This window comes from Neomonachus schauinslandi, chromosome 2, assembly GCF_002201575.2.
Source record: "Neomonachus schauinslandi chromosome 2, ASM220157v2, whole genome shotgun sequence".
NCBI classification, from domain to species: Eukaryota; Metazoa; Chordata; class Mammalia; order Carnivora; family Phocidae; genus Neomonachus; species Neomonachus schauinslandi.
Window position 1 is genome coordinate 148,968,401 of NC_058404.1, and position 15,904 is coordinate 148,984,304.

At 36.1% G+C, this 15,904-nt stretch overlaps 1 protein-coding gene across 1 annotated transcript in view; it reads left to right on the forward strand.

The window, feature by feature from the left end:
* Positions 1-10,821, forward strand: part of LOC110591356 (transmembrane serine protease 11D) — a gene marked incomplete at its 5' end in the record, with an annotated part of 36,721 nt that extends 25,900 nt beyond the window's left edge. Inside the window, 4 exons of the mRNA XM_044913100.1 lie at positions 2,653-2,830; positions 6,209-6,468; positions 7,584-7,726; positions 10,660-10,821. Of these exons, the coding sequence (XP_044769035.1) occupies positions 2,653-2,830; positions 6,209-6,468; positions 7,584-7,726; positions 10,660-10,821 (743 nt within the window). The remainder of the gene's footprint in view (positions 1-2,652; positions 2,831-6,208; positions 6,469-7,583; positions 7,727-10,659) is intronic.
* Positions 10,822-15,904: the final 5,083 nt, after the last annotated feature.

Genomic DNA, 15,904 nt, shown 5'->3' on the forward strand with positions numbered 1-15,904 from the left:
GTGGGTCGCTGTTGAGAGAAGACGTTGCTGATTCCACTGGCCCATGGAGGGATGTTTAGAAGAAGGAGGTGGCAGCAGTGGCATTCGGTGTCGTGTTTGACCTCAGGAAAATTTTCTTGGCAGCTTCGGGAAGCTTTTCCTACCCCGAGTCTATGGTGGCACTTCTGTAAACTTGTAAATTATGTTCAGCGACACCTTTTATGTGGCTCCTCCTGACCACCAGAATAGCCTGCTTTGCTGTGGATTTAAGTTAATCAAAAAGTATAATTTAAAAAAATTATAAAAGTGTTGTCAGTTTTATGTCTCTAATCTGAAGGAAAAGACACGACTTCCCAGTGTCATTCTGTATACTCTCAGGCTAGTACAGCAGAAATATAATCCCTAGAAAACTGCTGTTTCCTTCTCTGGTGATGAAATGTAGTTAGAAATTAGTTCAGTGTACCTCAACAGCTGGCCTATCTCAAATACTTAAGTGATGTTACAAGGTAATGCTACCTTTATGGGTATTTCTCAACTTCATTATATATTTAATTCATGCTTCTTTTTAATGAAAATGTGCTTAAGTGATTTACTAAGGAATTTGGTTGAAGGATGCAACAAAGGAACTTACGTTCTGTGTATATTCTTAACGGAAGTCTAGCCCTCCTCTATCTGGAAAGTCTGTTAGGAAAAAATGTCTTTGGATGGATGTCCTATTGAAGCAGTGTCACGACTTTAGAGCAATAGAAATTGTTGTTGGTAATTTACTTCTAATTTCTTAGTAATAGACTGAAAAAAAGCAAATAAACATGGGAATGGGAATTGAGAGGACTTGAATGATCATTTCAGATTAAGCCATTGGAATGTTCATGGGCTTTCTTTCTTAAGATGTTTAAATCTCATTTAGGTACTTAGAAACCCTCAGTTACCCTCAGGAATATCCTGTGGAGGGGCGCCTGAGTGGCTCAGTCATTAAGTGTCTGCCTTCGGCTCAGGTCCTGATCCCGGCATCCTGGGATCGAGCCCCACATTGGGCTCCCTGCTCAGGGGAAAGCCTGCTTCTCCCTCTCCCACTACCCCCTGCTTGTGTTCCCTCTCTTGCTGTCTCTCTCTCTGTCAAATAAATAAAAAAAAAATCTTAAAAAAAAAAAAAAGAATATCCTGTGGACCTGAAATAACTCTTTCCCAAGGGCACATTTGGTAATATAGAGTTGGTTATGGAGGTCTGGAACTTCCATGATGAGCTGGATTACCACTATGGAGATTTCTTGATAAGAACAGTTTTCCTCCAACTTCAATGTACACATGAATCACCTATTAGAATGTAGCTTCTAATAAGTTCTGAGGATTTAACATAGGGTGACTAAGATTAATAATACAGTATCGTATGCTTGAAAGTTGCTGAGAGTAGATCTTAAGTATTCTCGCCACACACACACAAGAAAGAGTTAACTATGTGAGGTGATGGAGGTGTTGGTTGTCTTGATCTTGGTAATCAACAATGTATATGTACATCAACTCATTGCACTATACATTTTAAATATACAGAATTATATTTGTCAATTATTCCACAATAAAGTCGGGGAGGAGGAGAATGCAGCTTCTGATTTGTTCCCTGGTGTGGGTCTTTGAGTTAATTTTTTTTCAGCTTTGACGTATAATTGACAAAATTGTAAGATATTTAAAGTACATATCTTGATTTGTTATACATATACATTATGAAAATATTCCATCTAGTTAACATATTCATCACCTCACATATTTAGCCCCCCCTTTTTTGTAAGAACATTTAAGTTCTATATTCCTGCAAATTTCAATTATACAATACAGTGTTATCAACTGTAGTCACCCTGTTACACACTAGATCCTCAGACCTTATTCACCTTATAGCTGAAATCTTTTACACTTTCACCAAATTCTCCCCATTTCCCCCACCCTCCAGGCCTTGGCAACTACTTTCTACTCTTTCTTCCTAGGAATTTGACTTTTTTTTTTTTTTTTTTTTTTAAGATTCCACAACATATAAGTGGTACCATGCAGTATTTGTCTGGCTTATTTTACTTAGAACAATACCTTCCAGTTTATCCATGTTGTTGCAAACAAAAGGATTTCCTTGTTTTTTGAGACTGAATAATATCCCTCTGTGTGTGTGTGTGTGTGCATGCATGCACATACGTGTGTGTAAATATATATATAAACATTCTCTTGACCCATTCATCCATTGATAGACCCTTAGGTTATTTTCACACAGTGGCAACATCTCTAATAAACTTCCATACTGCAGGTCCACAGACCACACTTTTGAATAGCAAAGCTAGAGAGAGGATGGAAATTTCCTAGTGAACTTGTGGCCCAGGCTGTTACAACCAGCACTGACCTATCTTAACTTCTATTCATGAGAAACTCCAGAGAACTCTGAAGGCGCTCCAGAATTTGAAGACTCCATGTAATTAAGTTCAGAAATATTCTCTAAAATGCAGTCTCTAGTCAACAGTAGTCACATAAGTACTCTAAAAAATAACACACTGATCATGCTTTTGGAAAGGCTAGCATGTTCTGGGGAAGAATACATAAAAGACAGAAAAGTTGTAAAAGATAGAGAGACTCTGGCAGCATCTCCCAAATGTAAATGAATCATGATCTTCCCAGCTCATTATGCCCTTGTCTCATTAGGCTGTGGGGCCCATCCAGACCTAATAACTTTGTCTGAGGAGAGGATCCTTGGAGGCACTAAGGCTGAAGAAGGGGACTGGCCGTGGCAAGTCAGTCTACAGACGGGTAATGTTCACCACTGTGGAGGCATCCTGATCAGTAGCATGTGGATCCTGACAGCAGCTCACTGCTTCAGAAGGTGAGGTCACAGCTTACCTACCTGGGAACAACTAGAAGAGACATATACAGAAGAACTCCACCCATACCCCAAGGACTGAACATAATTGGATTTTGCCAAAAATAATTGAATGCAAAAAAATAATGAGTCTCTTCTTCTTATTCATGATAGCAAAAATATTTTTTTTCTCCTTCAGCTTGTTAATTTAATCCTATTTTTCTGTTTCAGGTAATAGTATGCTATCACAATGATTTATATGTCAGAATGTTTAATTTAAATCCTAGCTATGAAAGCTTGGGAAATTTATTGAACCTTTATAAGACTTTTTTTTCCCCCCAAATTAGGGACATACTATTATCTATGTCTTAGTGTTTTTGATAGGATCAAATACATTAATGTAAACATATGTTAAATGTTAGCAAAATGAATCGCTACAGGAAATTTTCATATAATATTATGTAAGCTGATCAGCAGGCTGATGGCTGATCCAAGACTGTCATATGCCATTAACTAATTCTTTCCAAAACAATTATTGAATATCTACTATGAGCACAGTGTTATCATAGAGGCTAATTAAACACTGCCTGTACTTTAAAGGAGCCTACATTCTAATGTTAGAGATAGACATGCACAAAAATAATGATTAATAATGGTGAGTAGCATAAATAAAATGAATTTAAACAACTTACAGAAAATTCTTCATTGATGTGACTAAAGGCTATTGCTAACATAAGGGTAATAATCTGCCAGTGGAGAGTAGGATGCATAAACTTACTCAGAATAGGACTTTAGACTTAGATGACTAAAACCTGTTAGGTACAGACACACTTTATTATTGGAGCATGCTAGACCCCTATAGTTGCTGGGAACTAAACTCAAAATGTTCACTCAGAAAAGTAAAGACGATCTAAATCAAATGTGCCTCTGACCATAACTATTCTCTTCTCAGACTCACTGAATATCCACAGTCTAAAATCCAACTTACCACATACCCAAAACCCTCCTATCCAATCGATCAAGACTTATTTCTCAAAGCATGAACCTTGAGCTCCAGCCAGATTGAATTATTCTCTTCCCCTGAACTCTACCTACTTTTTCAGGTTTAAGAGCATTGTGCACTAGTCCTGTAAAACTTTACTCCCTTTTAATAGTTTTCTAACAGGTATTATTATGCAGCAGTACCCTCAAATCTGCAAAGGACTTCTTAGAAATAGTGAAGATTTTTCAGAATTTCAATGGGAAGAAATGGAGGAAGGGATATTAACATTTTAGGGAGAAGAAGCAGATTGAGCAAATGCTCTTAAACCTGAAAAAGTAGGCAGAATCCAGGGAAAGAGAATAATGCCATCTGGCTGGAGCTCAAGGTTCAATCTTTATTGCCACCTGAAAGGCCAAAGAACAATGGCACTAATTGATTTTAATCACCTCTGAATGTGGAAACCAGGAATGCAAATACTTGCATTAGGAGGCACTTAGCATAATCAAGGATGTAATATAAACTGTACTGGATTCTAAGCCCTATAAAGACCCAACCACCAAAAGCTAAGTAAAGGATATCACTATAATGAAAGCCACAGTTACAAATATCACCAATGATTACCAAAGGAATTCATGATTTTAAATGCTTGGAACATCTTCTTTCTTGCTTTGTCGAAGATTAATTAACCATATAATTGTGGGTTCATTTCTGGGTTTTCTGTTCTGTTCTATTGATCTCTGTGTCTATTTTTGTGCCAGTACCATGCTGTTTTGATTACTACAGCTTTGTAATATAACTTGAAGTCCAGAACTGAGATGACTCCAACTTTTCTTTTTCAAGATTGCTTTGGCTATTGGGGGTCTTTTGTGGTTCCATACAAATTTTAGGATTGTTTGTTGTAGTTCTGTGAAAAATGCTGTTGATCTTTTGATAGGGATTGTGTTAAATGCGTAGACTGCTTTGGGTATATAGACATTTTAACAATATTTGCTTTTCCAGTCCATGAGCACGGAATGTCTTTCCATTTCTTTGTGTCATCTTCAATTTCTTTCATCAGTGTTTTATAGTTTTCAGTGTACAGGTCTTTCACTTCTTTGGTTGGGTTTATTCCTAGGTATCTTCCTGTTCTTGGTGTAATTGTAAATGGGATTCCCTAATTTCTCTTTCTGCTGCTTCATTACTGGTGTATAGAAATACAACAGATTTCTGTATGTTGATTTTGTATCCTGCAACTTTACTGAATTTGTTTATCAGTTCTAGCAGTTCTTTTGGTGGAGTCTTTCAGGTTTTCTAGATAGAGTATCATGTCATCTGCATTAGTGAAAGTTGTACTTCTTCCTTGCTGATTCAGATGCCTTTCATTTTTTTTTTTTTGGTCTGATTGCTGTAGCATACTTATTTATATTTTTTTTCCTGACACTCCCACTGTTTCTTATACAAAGTAGACACTTAGTAATGACTTGTTCAACTCTAACTAATGAAGATAATAGTTACCTTCACTGAGAGCTTACTTTGTGCACCAAACACTGTGCTTGACACACCTGTTTCAATACTTACAAACTGTGTGAGAGCATATCATCAATCACATTTTATGCAAAAATAAAATAAGAATTAGAGATAGGAAATAAGTTGCCCTAAATAACACTGTTAATGTATGGCATGGCTAAGATTTAAATCTAAATGAAACTTTTTCCAAAATCATGCTCTTATTCACTTTCTGGATAAAAAAAAAAAAAGGAGGGAAGAAAGAGATGAAGAATATTTTCAGAATCTTCTCTGTAAAGACCCTGAGCAAAAGAAGTTCAATATGAAAAATTTGTGTAATTTGCTTGCAAACTACTTTTTTTCTTTAGAATTTTTAACAAGCATTCACTCTTTTTTTTTTTTAAGATTTTATTTATTTATCTGACAGAGAGAGACACAGCAAGAGAGGGAACACAAGCAGGGGGAGTGGGAGAGGGAGAAGCAGGCTTCCCGTGGAGCAGGAAGCCCAATGCGGGGCTGAATCCCAGGACCCTGGGATCATGACCCGAGCTGAAGTCAGGCGCCTAATGATTGAGCCACCCAGGCGTGCCTAGCATTCACTCTTATATAAGCTATTGTACCTTATAAAATTATTTCCTGGATATATAATTTTTATTTCTGTATCAGCTCTATCTAAACTCCACAAAACTCTTACATTATTATGTAGTTACATTTTATTTTTATTCAACCATAGTAGCAACATTGAGTTAACCCCCAATTCACAGATCCTTTAGATAAATGATGATTCATTTACTAGCTATGTAATCCAGAAATATATACCAAAGAGAAATTGGTCAAATAGTTGCTAGCTGGTGACAAGGATAATAAACACAAAATTCAAATATTCGAAACGCTCACAAATTTCCTATTCAAAGTATGTTTTCCTATTTTTTTAGCCAATCTAATCCTCGTCAATGGACTGCCAACTTTGGTGTTTCAATAACATTTCCTAAACAGAGAAGAGGAGTACGGACTATTTTAATCCATAACAATTATAACCCTGCAACTCATGAAAATGATATTGCAGCTATACAACTTGATGGAGGCGTAAACTTTACCAAAAATATCCATAGGGTGTGTCTCCCAGAGGCTACCCAGAATATTCCACCTGGTTCTTCTGCTTACGTAACAGGATGGGGATCTCAAGAATTTGGTGGTAAGTGTCTCAGGAAAAATAAAACAGCAATAACAACAAAAAGTCTCCTGGTACTTGCTGTTATGTAATTTTTTTTTAATTAGGGAACACCTGAAGGACATATTCTATGGAAAGAAACATCTTATAATCTGATGAACCCAACCTCTAGTTATTACTGAGTTTCCTCAGCAAAGCAAAGCAATGTCCCTACAAACTATGGGGAATTCTCAAACATAGTAATAGGGACATGTAAGAGAAAGTGATAAAGAAACATGAGTTCTTCAGTGATCCACAGACTCTATAGGTCTCAAATGTCTCCCCAATAAAGAAAATTTTTTAAAAAATGAAAAGAAGATTTGGATAGGTATTCTCTAAGGGTTTTAACACCCTCTAAGGTATTAACAACCATTAAGGTATTCTGAGATGAAATGAATCCTACCTCTAGAGCAAGAAACTCTACATGTACATAAGCATTGCTCACTCTTGTTTATTGAATGAATAAAATAGGCATAAAAATGAGGGCAATGTGAAAGAACAAATAGGGCCATGGTGAAAATAAGAATATCAGCCAGGGTGTGGAAGGATAGCATTAACAATTTCCACATGCTTCAGGTCATGTTGTAGATTGTGTCTCCAAGGAATAATATGAAAGCTTAATTGTCATTGTGTTTTCATGACCCAAAGTAATTTGGTAAAATAGATAAAATTTGTACCAATCACAAAAATGGCAGTGCCACTTTGAAGGAACATCAGTGTAAAATAAATTAGTTCTTTAGCCTTGAAACCAGACTGGTTTCTCTTTCATTGCTAGATTAAAGGTTAACTCAATATGTTATTTTTCCAATTCAAAGTCAGTCAGTAAATAACTTAAATGCTACTAATCAATAGCAAATTTGTTTTGTTCTCAAGGTCTTAGGGGCACTGCATCACAAAGCTAAAGCAAAAAGAAATTTAAAAAAATTGATCTGTGTAAAGGGGTTATTCTACTCTACTATAGGAATCTTTTCTGAGAAGAAACTCCTATTTACATCTTCAATAGACTATAAGAAATAGTGTTTGGGATACATTTATTCCTTCCCATGTTTTCCATAGAGTTATTAATTTATCCATTTTATTTCTGCTTTTATACTTCACAGGTAACACAGTTTCAGATCTACAGCAAGCACGGGTCAGAATAATAAGTAATGATGTATGTAATGCACCAACTAGTTATAATGGAGCTGTATTGCCTGGAATGCTATGTGCCGGTCTACCTCAAGGTGGAGTGGATGCATGCCGGGTAAGTTCATGACAATGTTATCACATCATTATCCAAGTTTATAAGTACTTACTAGCCTGTGACACTGTGATAGTCACAGAGTAACGTAATTATAATACACAGCCCTGATCCTCTAAAAATTTGTTGTCTAGATTTTCGAGTTAAAACTGTTTTATGAAGGTGATCCAACACTAATTTTGAGAAACCAAATTCCAGAGTGTTTAACCGTCCAAGCTCAAGAACAATACAGAACTGCATTTTTCAATTCCTTAACCTTTGTAACCAATTCTTTTATCTATAAAATGGGGATAATAGTAAGTACAGAACTTTTTAGGTAACATTAAAGAGTAGATGAAGATTAACTATGTCAGGCATGTGCTTAACAACAAAGAAATCTCAGCCATCTCAGCTATTTTTACTGTTGTTAACCTAGACCATGACCACTGATTAATAACTTCAATCTCTGAAAAAAATATATAATTTCACTCTCAAACTTTCAATCATTATAAAGGTTTAAACAAATTAATCACTCATCTAAGAGTCATAGACAATAATTGATTTTAAAATATAAATAACACATGAATATCAGCACCTTAAAGATGGAAAATGTACACCAAAAGCTTAGTTACTTGAGTCACAACAGTTTCCATAACTGTAAAACAGCACAAATGAGCGGGGGAAACTACTTAGCCTGTCATTTTCAGCCAAACATAAAAATGCAAATAACTATGAAATCTTAATTAGAATAGGGTTTTAATACTAACATTTTAATTAAATTATCTAAACAATTAATGTGGTTATATCCTTTAGTAGATTTTAATCCTATGTCTGAAACCCCATATAATAACAACAAATACTATCAGAAATTACATTTCTGGAAATTTAAGAAAAATTAGTCTTTTCTTGAGGAATCTGCTGCTGTTTTCTGGAGCAAATTGTATGCAGAAAAATCAGGTTTATTCTTTCCTCAAACATTAATGACTCTTATATTTAGTGCTCACATTCTTGAAAAAGCAGATAAGAAGTAGCTCTTCCACAGTTTTTTCCAAGATCCCAATCTATGGGCATTTTCCCAAAATTAAACATTTTTATTGAATGCAAGGTGTGTGTAAATGGAGAGGAACTGCTTATCAACTTCCAAAATACCATTAACTACCCATTGGCCTTTACCCTTTAAGTGGAGATGTCTTTGTAGTAGAGAACACTTATTCATGCTTTACTCAAGATGCCCCTTACCTTCTGCATACACAAATTCTGCTCTTCCCCTCAAGCCCAGATCAAGCCTTAACTCGTCATGAAACTTCCCCTGTGTGTTCTACTCCAGACCCAGTAATTTTCAACTGAAATGCTACAATACATACAGTTTGTGCTGCATAAAGTAATAGCACTTTACAAAAGAGCTTGTGAGATCATACTTGTTTCAGTTCATTCATTCATTCAAAGAAAATGTATGAATTACTTTCTGTGCACCAGATATTGTGCTAGCACAGCAATGTGTTCCTTGCTCTCGTCAAAGCTATAATCTACAAATGTCTGTACAATCAGTGAAGCTGCCCAGATACAGGCAAAATTACACATCCCTCTTAGTTTAACATCTGTTTGCCCACTCTTGGTAAGACATTATGCAGAGAAATTTCTTCCTAGAAAGAAAAAATTGTAACAAAAACACAATGATGAAAAAGTACTGAGAACTGGTTAACTGGAGCACAAACACACAACCCAAAGGAGGCGGGTGCCAATCAGCTCCATGCAGTGCTTGCCATGCAAGTTGGTGATTCACACGCTGACCCTTCTCCCCATCTAGACTGGTAATTTAGTAGCTATGAAGAGCTAGCTACTAGGAGTAGTCAAATGAATAGCAAACTATTCTAAAAGCACCCTTGGTAATAACTGACTTTTATTAGTACAGACCATATGCCAAGCTGTACTGAAAGTGTTGTGTGTGTAAAACTCATTTAAATACATAGAAACATTATTCACAGATGAGGAAACCGAGGCAGAGAGAGCTAGCATTAAACAGCTTCCTGAAGGTCATATGGCTGATAAGTGGAGGCTTCTGACCCAGGCTATCTAACTCCAGAACCCATAGACTTAACCTATCATGCAGCATATAAAACGGACTAAATTTGCCTGCCCACCTAGATCACTGCATGTACAAATATTTGTTAGTTGGTTGATTATAATTGGTAAGTATTTCATAAGGAGTGTTTTATTCATTGCCATATAGTTTTTTTGATTATTCACCAAAGAATACTTTTTGATGATACATTATGCATCAGACACCTTACAGGACTACGAATAGGAAGATAAATGAGACTTCTGAAGACTCATTCATCCAACAAATATTTCCTTAGCTTCTCCTGTGCACTAGGAGCTTAGGATACAACAGTGTCCCGAATAAAGGTCCTTATAGAACAGCCAAGAAAACAGACACTGAACAAAGATCCTATGTGCCGTGAGTTTGGCAGCAATGTATGGCTGCCACCAGGGGAACCGGTACAAGGGATTAAGTTCAAACAGACACACAATGTGCTTGTATAAAATAATACAGAAGTGGTGAAAGAGATACACACAGGACGTGGGAACACAGGCAGTGAAAAACTAATTCAGCCCAAAACCAGAAGGGGGAGGGGGGAGGGGGGGCGGGAGATACAGGCCAAGAAGGCTTCCTGGAAGAGGTAAAGTCTGGGATGGGAAGCAGTCAGCCAGGCAACTGAGGACAGTCTGGGAAACATGCTTCTCATCGTCTCATAACTGCTGAAGGAACAAGTGTTCTTGAAGGATTTCGGTAATTTTCACTTGAAAATTGGTATAGTATTTCAACTTGGTATAATATTTCAACAGGAAATATCAGACTAAATTTATTTACTGGTACTGGATGTGACTTCTGACATAGAAATAAACTCCTTAATACTTGAGGGTTGTCTCATACTTAATCATTGTGTTTCCTTCAGGGTGACTCTGGTGGCCCACTAGTTCAACAGGACTCACGGCGGCTTTGGTTCCTCGTGGGCATAGTAAGCTGGGGAGATCAATGTGGTCTGCCAGATAAGCCAGGAGTGTACACTCGAGTGACAGCCTACCGTGACTGGATAACCAAAAAAACTGGTGTCTAGCACAATAAATGCATCTCTGTGGCAAAGTCTGTATGCAGGTGTATGTCTAAAATTCCAAACCTTTCCTTTTCAGGTGCAAGAGAGACTAAAAGTGCCCTATTTTAATTTCCTGTTACATAAATATGGTTTCATAAACACTACCTGTTCTTTATTACTACAGATTCTATGTTTTCTCAAGAAAGCTATATGAATATTGCATAGTATTGTGGCTGTGGGCCAGGGGAAACATGTAAGCTAGTTACAGAGGTAACAATCTTATTACAGTTGTGATAAGAGCTAGTAATGAGAAAACCAGTTACCCTGAGAGTAGACTTCAGAGGAATCTGGACAAGTCTGCAGTGTCAGAGGAGTCTTCTCTGAAAAGTCTCACTGAAACTGGGCAAAGTATAGAAACTCACAAAAGAAGAAGTGGCAGAATAACATTCAAGACAGAAAGAATAGCATGAGGCAAGAAAAATAGTATTTATTTGAAATTTCTGGTTATGCAATATTCTATAGGTGGTATTAGTCCTAGAATTAAATATGTGAAGTCACTGTACAATCCTACAGCAATTTTAATTATCCTATAAAAACACACTCTCATAGGAACTAATGAATTTCAGGCATTTAAGATCAAAGCTGTCACTCCTCAACTGAGACCCAATGAATTATAATTTTATGATGACTTTTATTAAAAATATCCTTCATCTATATGAAAGAGAAAATTTATTTCCTCTATAAACTGATGAAATACACCAACACAACCTTCTCAGCTATCTTACAACTGCATAGTGCTTTTGAACAACTATATAGGAGTAATCTTAAGAACTAAAGATCACCCAGTAGCAGTTATTTTTGAGAATTTAAGGATCCTCAATAGCTAAATCCAAGTAATGAATTTCGTCATATGTGAAGAGTTGTTTTGCAAAGAGAAAGGTTAAATAGTTTAATTTTAATAGAACTACCTTAGAAAAGAAACTTTTCCCTCTCTTCCTCTTTCTTTCTCCCTTTCTCTTCCCTACATACACATTACCAAAGAACATAAATAAAATCCATTAAAATTCAATGGCACAGCAATTTATGTCATCTGAATCATGAATGTAACTGAATTTTTATGGGATCCTAGCATTAACTGAAGCTTGGTTATGCATGCCCATCTGTGTTGCAAACTTCTTGTATTTCCTCCTGTAAATTGTGAAGAGACCTACAGTGAAGTCATTTACTTTTAAGGAAAAGAAGTTGAAAATTTAACCAACTTGATGAAATGTACAAATTGTTGGCACACTTTATTTCAAACAAACTTTATTAAAACTATTTCCCTACCTAAGTATTTAGGGAAGTTATGATTATGAAGGATGATCCAATTTATTTAATTCGTTCTCCAACAAGAGAATTGCTAAGTAGACTCTAAAGGCTTGGTACTTTCTGCTGCCTTATAATCAAGATCTGTAACTGAGGCAAGCATCCAGCTTGACACTCCCTGGCTTTACCTTGTGAGGACAACATTAAACTGGTAATTTAGAGTAAGCCTCAAGGGGGGTGTGTTTAGTGTATAGGGGTGTGTGTGTGTGTACATGCCCTCACATAATCATATTTTTGTTTATTCCTATATGTTGAAAGCTATATAAAGTATTTATTTAGCAGAAAATAGAACAAATTCAATTTATTGAAAATAAAATATTTTTAACAAATATGTTTATTTTTATGAAGAGATATTTGAATACCAGAACACCTATTTAAGAGCTTCTTTTTTATTTTCTTATTTTTAATGTACTGATGCGTTCCATTTCCCGAGAGCTAAATAACTCAGTGAAAATAATTTTGTACATTTGTGGGAAGAGCGGTGATTCATAAATCCTTTCAGTTCTTAAAAAAAATCATTCTGGAAACTCTGACAAAAACTTTCTAGCACCCTAATTCAGTGCCAGAAAAAATTATTAATACCAGGGGAAACCTTGTTCAGCATATAGAAAACACAGACTAACCAGTAAAAAAAACAAGGCTAACAAAGTGAATATTTGATGTTCAAACTGAATCCTCCTGGGTTTAAAATAGTGAGCAGAACAACTGAAAAGAGAATTATCCAAGAAAGTTTAAAGCAAACAAGTGGCTGTTTATTGCACTACTTGGAAGCCTTAATTGCAGAGTGTAGATCATTCATTTAACAAATTTATTGAGCCTTGTTATTCTAGGCTCTCTACTAAACACTAATAAAATTAAGATAAATAAGACATAGTACCTACACGTAAGACACCCAGAGAATGATGGTGTTGATAAGCATACAATATAACTTGATGGATGCAATGATAAAGAGTAGGATATTTATTACAGGATAACAAAAGAAGGGTGAAGGTCCTAGAAGATTCAGGGGAAATATTTTTTAATATCAAAAGTGAGTCTTCCAGGGGCCCCTGGGTGGCTCAGTTGTTAGGCGTCTGCCTTCGGCTCGGGTCATGATCCCAGGGTCCTGGGATCGAGTCCCACTGGGATCGGGCTCCCTACTCGGCGGAAAGCCTGCTTCTCCCTCTCCCACTCCCCCTGCTTGTGTTCCCTCTCTCGCTGTCTCTGTCAAATAAATAAAATCTTAAAAAAAAAAAAAAAGTGAGTCTTCCAGAGCATTGATTTGCCATGAATAATAATTACTCTCCGGTTATATGAGAATGGAACAAAGAACTTCTATTTATCTAAATCTGTCACAGGCTCTAATTTACACAATTCAATTCCTATTTTCCAGTTTGCTAAACATTAAATAGGTCAAACAGATCCAAAATAGGTTTTTTTCTTTATATTTTTCATAAGTCTATATAATCCAAATCCCAAAACACAGTCCTTCTCATTTCTAATCAATCACTTTGATTAATATCCTATGGGGAAAACAGGTCATTTCCCCACTTATTTCTAGTGATTAATTTCTATAAGAATCAGTTGTCCTTTGAAGGAACAGGTCCCTTATCAAGAGAAATACTTAAGCAGAAGCTGGATGATCACCTGCAGAAATGTTTTGGAGGATTTCTGCCACGGGTCAGGCTTAAAAACAACAGATCATTTCCATCGAGTCCCGCATCAGGCTCCCTGCTCAGCAGGGAGTCTGCTTCTCCCTCTGACCCTCTTCCCTCTCATGCTCTCTCTCATTCTCTCTCTCAAATAAATAAATAAAATCTTTAATAAATAAATAAATAAATAAATAAAGCCATTATTATATACCACAACAAGACACCAGTGGATAAAAATTGAAAGCCTAGGGGTGCCTGGGTGGCTCAGTCGTTAAACATCTGCCTTCGGCTCAGGTTGACCCCAGGGTCCTGGGATCAAGCCCTGCATCGGACTCCGTGCTCCACGGGAAGCCTGCTTCTTCCTCTGCCTCTGCCTGCTTGTGTTCCTTCTCTCGCTGTGTCTCTCTCTGTCAAATAAATAAATAAAATCTTAAAAAAAAAAAATTGAAAGTCTAACATTCAAAACCTGACAAGGATGGCATAATATAAACTGCTCTAAATAACAGGGAAATATTGGCATTACCCAATAAATATGCATATATGCATATCATATGCATATCTTATGATCTAGCAATTCTACTCCAAAGTGAATATGTTAGAAATGGATGCACATAAGCAGGAATATTCAAAACAATATTATTCATAATAGCCAAAATAGTGGCAACAACCAAATGGCCATCAGCAGTAGAATGAATAAGTAAATTCTGTTATATTCTTACAAGGGACTTTCCTACAGCCATAAAAATGAATAAACTATTGCAACGATGTGGATGGAACTGGAGGGTATTATGCTGAGCGACATAAGTCAATCAGAGAAAGACATGTATCATATGATCTCACTGATATGAGGAATTCTTAATCTCAGGAAACAAACTGAGCGTTGCTGGAGTGGTGGGGAGTGGGAGGCATGGGGTGGCTGGGTGATAGACATTGGGGATGGTATGTGCTATGGTGAGCGCTGTGAATTGTGTAAGACTGTTGAATCACAGACCTGTATCCCCCAAACAAGTAATACATTATATGTTAAAAAAAAAAGAAGAAGATAGCAGGAAGGGAAAAATGAAGGTGGGGAAAACGATGGGGGAGATGAACCCTGAGAGACTATGGACTCTGAGAAACAAACAGGGTTCTAGAGGGGAGGGGGGTGGGGGAATGGGTTAGCCTGGTGATGGGTATTAAAGAGGGCATGTATTGAATGGAGCACTGGGTGTTATATGCAAACAATGAATCATGGAACACTACATCAAGGACTAATGATGTAATGTATGGTGATTAACATAACATAATAAAATAAAGTTTAAAAAAAAGAATAAATCAGAGTCACACTTAACAAGGATGAGCCTTAAAAACACAAAGTTAAACAAAAGATGACAGTCATTAAAAAAAATACATACTATTCTATTTTCAACTGTATTGTTTAAGAATTCATTTTTACTCATGAAAATCTATTTTCAAAAAAAGCAAGGAGTCTATTACCAAAAAATAAAAAAATATGTTCACCTTTAGGGGAGCACAGTAGAACTGTACCCAAGAAGGGAAAGGCAGAGAGCTACTGTTCGTTAGCAAACTTCTATGGATATTTGCTTTATAGTAAGTCATTAAGTTGTACATTTATATGTACTTTTGTGTATGTGTATTATTTTCACATCTCTGATACAGAACAATTGTCAGTATCCTCAAGCATGGTGAGGGAAAGCAATCAATAATTCTCAGGCCATTCAGAAAAGAGCCCTTGAAGAAAATATATGAAACTTTTTAAAAAGTATGTACCATTGTAGATGGCAGAAAAAACTATTTTTTTCCTGTTCGTGATCCACATTAATATTTTCATTGAATTTTTATAGATTTAACAGGATGGTCTATCAATGTTAACAGTGTTAAGAAACAATTCTAGTGTGCATAGTACTATTAAATTATCTAGTACTATTTCTTCTCCAATTAGTTATTTTCCTAAATTATAAGTTTGAAGGTAAAATAAAAAGATATATATAATCCCATGTTGTAGCAAGAGACAAGCTCAAATGATTCAGAGATTGTAAATAATTATGCATGTAATAATAAAAAAGTTAAAAAATTTTAAGTAAAAAAAGACAGTATGTTTTTTCTTTGTG